Here is a 3,790-nt window from a genome sequence, read left to right on the forward strand (position 1 = left end):
ATTGAAAATCACACGCTTGAAGAATGGCACGCATAAAAAAAATTCCACTATGAGTAATTGGAGTAATCGAAGACTGGCGGTACGTTTATAGAGATAACATTTATATCCACGGGGTCAGATTGCTACAAACACAGACTTATGAGGTCTTAGCGTGTTTGCCTGCTCTGATACCAACTGAAAAAGTGGAGGTGTAACAACTACACCAAATAATTCGTTCGAGAAATCTGTCTGGACTAACTCAAATATAATTCCAAGAACACCAGCATATAAGGCGATCTCATATATCAAAGAGTTATAACTCAATTTTTCAATACAATATGCAACTGAACAGATAGAAATCTGTGAGCCCGATTGATATGAGAAATAACTCGGACGGTACCAAAGACCAGTACCTGAGTCCCACTCAATTTATATCCAACATTCAAGGTCGGATTTACCAATTGATTGAACTACGCTAAACCTGTGATATTTCAATTATATAAAAAAATATAATGCGGAAAAGAAATAACACAGACACCATAAGTTTTGTTAACGAGGAAACCGCAAATGCAGAAAAACCCCGGGACCTAGTCCAGATTTGAACACCACACTGTATTAAGTCGCTACAGATATTAGCCTACTACAGGTTAACTTCGGTATGGAATGTAGTTGAGCCCTAACCAAGTATCACAATGATTAAGGTATAATCGCATTCCTTACGCCTCTAGGACCACGTCGGATTCTGCGCACTTGATTCCTTTAGTTGATTTCACCCGCAACTAAGAGTTGCTACGACCCAGAGTCGAAGAATTAAAAACAAATTTGTGTCCCCTAGATAAGTCTATTCTGATAGATAAATCTGTCTCCCACAGAAGTACCTACGAAGGTTTTGTTCCCTCTTTTGATAAATCAAGGTGAACAGGAACCAATTGATACTCCGGTCTTATACTCCTGAAATATCAATTACCTCACAATAACTTAATCATATGGCAGTAGAAGAAGTTATTGCGGAATCACAAAGAATAAAACGGAAAGCTTTGTGATTACTTTTTATATCTTACCTATCAAAAATAAATCTCGAGCAAATCTTAGAGAAGATAGTACTCAAAACGATAGAATAAGTAGGATCAAAATACACAACTACAAAGAAAATAGTTGGATCTGGTTTCACGAATCCCAAATGAAGTCTTCAAGTCGCTAACCCATAATGGTTTTGGAAAAACCTAGGTTAAAGGAGAATCCACTCTAGTCGGAATAGGATATTTCCCTATAGATGGTCCCCATGGAAGATCTTAGTTTCTTCCAACATCCCACTAGCACAACATCCTCGAATTGGCAGTGAAATTTCATGCAATTGATTTTGCACTTGAGAGCAAGCTCATTAACACCTAATTATAGTTGAGTCAAGTTGGCTAATTCATGGAGACACTTTTCTCCGTAATTGTGCAACAAATGAGGGACAAAGGGATTACAATGCCTATAGACAGGCTACACAAAGATAAGGTCATCTCATAATAGCTATCTGCGGGAGGTTATTCACTCTGGATAGAAGAATCCTAGGATACTTCTTGCAGGTACTCTGTCTAACTCAGAAAATGTCAGAGAAACAGGTTCAGTGAAGTCCAAACGGTGTACGCACAGCCATAAAAGTTTGGATTATCTCAATATACCATAACTTATTACTCAAAACAGGTACGGTTTCCCACAAAGTTGTCATAAATGGATTTTCGTAGCAACTTATGAATTCATCCTAGGTAGTGACCAGGCAAGGATTCCTCATTTCCCTAAATCACAAATGCCTCTCCCTACAACAAAGGTCGACTAATTAGAAACATTCTAATTGTTTGTATAAAATGAAAAAATCTCATTAAACGAAAAACCAAAAGGTCGAGCTGTAGAATTAGTCCGGCTGAATAAAATAGATAATGTTGCATCACAACATAAAAGAAGAGATCAAGTCTATTTAGACATTTCGTCGTTAAGAAACATCAATCTCATTAGTCATTATTCGTTAAAATTATACACAAGTGAATAGAGTTGCGTAATATATTATGGATGTTGAATTGGTAACATCACGTATTCGTAAAATATCTTTTTCGAGTTGGTAGCACATCCATACTGAGTTTTAATTTTAAATTTAAGATATTCAATATCAAAAGCTAACGATGTTACTACTCTACTAAAGAACTCCAGACATATCATTCAATATTTGGATTTTTTTTTGAAAATGTTTCGAGTTTTGGTTAATGATTCAGGATATAATGGTCTAGCATAGGCAACAGTCTCTAGGATTGTTTCACGGAACCACCTTCATACCTCCCATATGGCATACACACAGAACAGCACAAATGTGAAGTGGCTATTACAAAAATCCCATTAGAGAAGAAGGAGATGAAAGCTCCAGCGTTAATATAATATAACAAACCAATCGTGCAATGATGTTATTCAGTGTGTACCAGCAAGGACAACTAAGTCAAATGATCTGAAATTTCACATCAAGATGGAAATTTCTCCCCAAAGGGACTATTTCAAAATTTTCTTTTCTCTTTCGTTTTTCCTCAACTTGGAGATTATTATATGTAAGAATGTGACATCATAATAAGGCTATATATAGGGATAAAGAAGTGCATCATAACATCACAACTCAAAAACCTCATCAGGAAGTCCAAAGAAAATGGCAAGAATAGGAACCTCAATGGCTTCTTCAATCACAATCTTTTTAGTGATTTTCATATCTGTTAGCTTTCCTTCAAGAACCATAGCAAATGGCTATTTCTATGATTCACCACCACCCCCAACTCCAGTTTACACATACGAAGCACCACCACCACCTACACCTGTGTACGAGATGAAGTACAAGCTTGCACCCGAGTACGAGCCTCCCGTTTACAAACCTCCAATTCATAAGCCCCCTGTTTACCAGCCTCCCGTTTACAAGCCTCCAGTTTATAAGCCCCCTGTTTACAAGCCTCCAGCACACAAACCTCCGGTTTATAAGCCTCCTGTGTACAAACCCCCTGTTTACAAGCCTCCGGTTTATAAGCCTCCCGTTTACAGGCCTCCCGTTTACAAGCCTCATGTTTACAAGCCCCACGTTTACAAGCCTCCTGTTTACAAGCCCCACGTTTACAAGCCTCCGGTATACACCCCAGTATACAAACCCCTAATGTACAAGCCTCCAGTTTACAAGCATCCTGTGTACACTCCAGTTTACAAGCCACCCACCCCCGTCCATTGATAACAATGATAATATGTCAACACCCCCGCCCCCCCCACCCCAAGTTCATAAATACCAGTGACTACCTTCTACATTATTGTTACCATGTAAAAATTACAACCTCCAACTACTCTAGCATCCAAACATTAATAATTTTTGAAGCATCTCGAAACACAGAGAGCATAAGGGACGAACATGTAGAGATGTTTCATTGTATATGTTATCACTAATTTATTTCAGTGTGTATTTGGTGTGTAATTATGAGCCATTGAAACTCTATGTTGCTATAATTTCATTTATTTTGTACGGTTGGAAATTATAAACTTTGTATCTACACTTTATTTTGAATTTGAATGAAGATAATTTTCAAAAAGAAAATCATTATCGTATGGGGCTATGGATCAACAAGGAGATGAACCATCTTCTACAAGCCATTTTGAGTGAATTTTCAGAGAGCCATTTCCTCATGAGCATACAGCCATATAAATAGTCCTTCGAAGTTCTTGATTTACAATATACAGTACAACTTTGTTAAATTATTCAGCGATAAATTAATAATTTCGATAAGATAATATTTTTTGTCAGTCCTGATTT

The 3,790-nt window shown here is 37.3% G+C and overlaps 1 protein-coding gene across 1 annotated transcript; it reads left to right on the forward strand.

Moving 5' to 3' along the window:
* Positions 1-2,632: 2,632 nt before the first annotated feature.
* Positions 2,633-3,558, forward strand: LOC113330183 (repetitive proline-rich cell wall protein 1-like). The gene has a single exon (XM_026577030.1). It carries the CDS (start codon positions 2,654-2,656, stop codon positions 3,215-3,217), a length of 564 nt encoding a protein of 187 aa, XP_026432815.1. The 5' UTR covers positions 2,633-2,653; the 3' UTR covers positions 3,218-3,558.
* The last annotated feature ends 232 nt before the right edge of the window (positions 3,559-3,790 follow it).

Source organism: Papaver somniferum, unplaced genomic scaffold (assembly GCF_003573695.1).
Source record: "Papaver somniferum cultivar HN1 unplaced genomic scaffold, ASM357369v1 unplaced-scaffold_117, whole genome shotgun sequence".
NCBI lineage: Eukaryota > Viridiplantae > Streptophyta > Magnoliopsida > Ranunculales > Papaveraceae > Papaver > Papaver somniferum.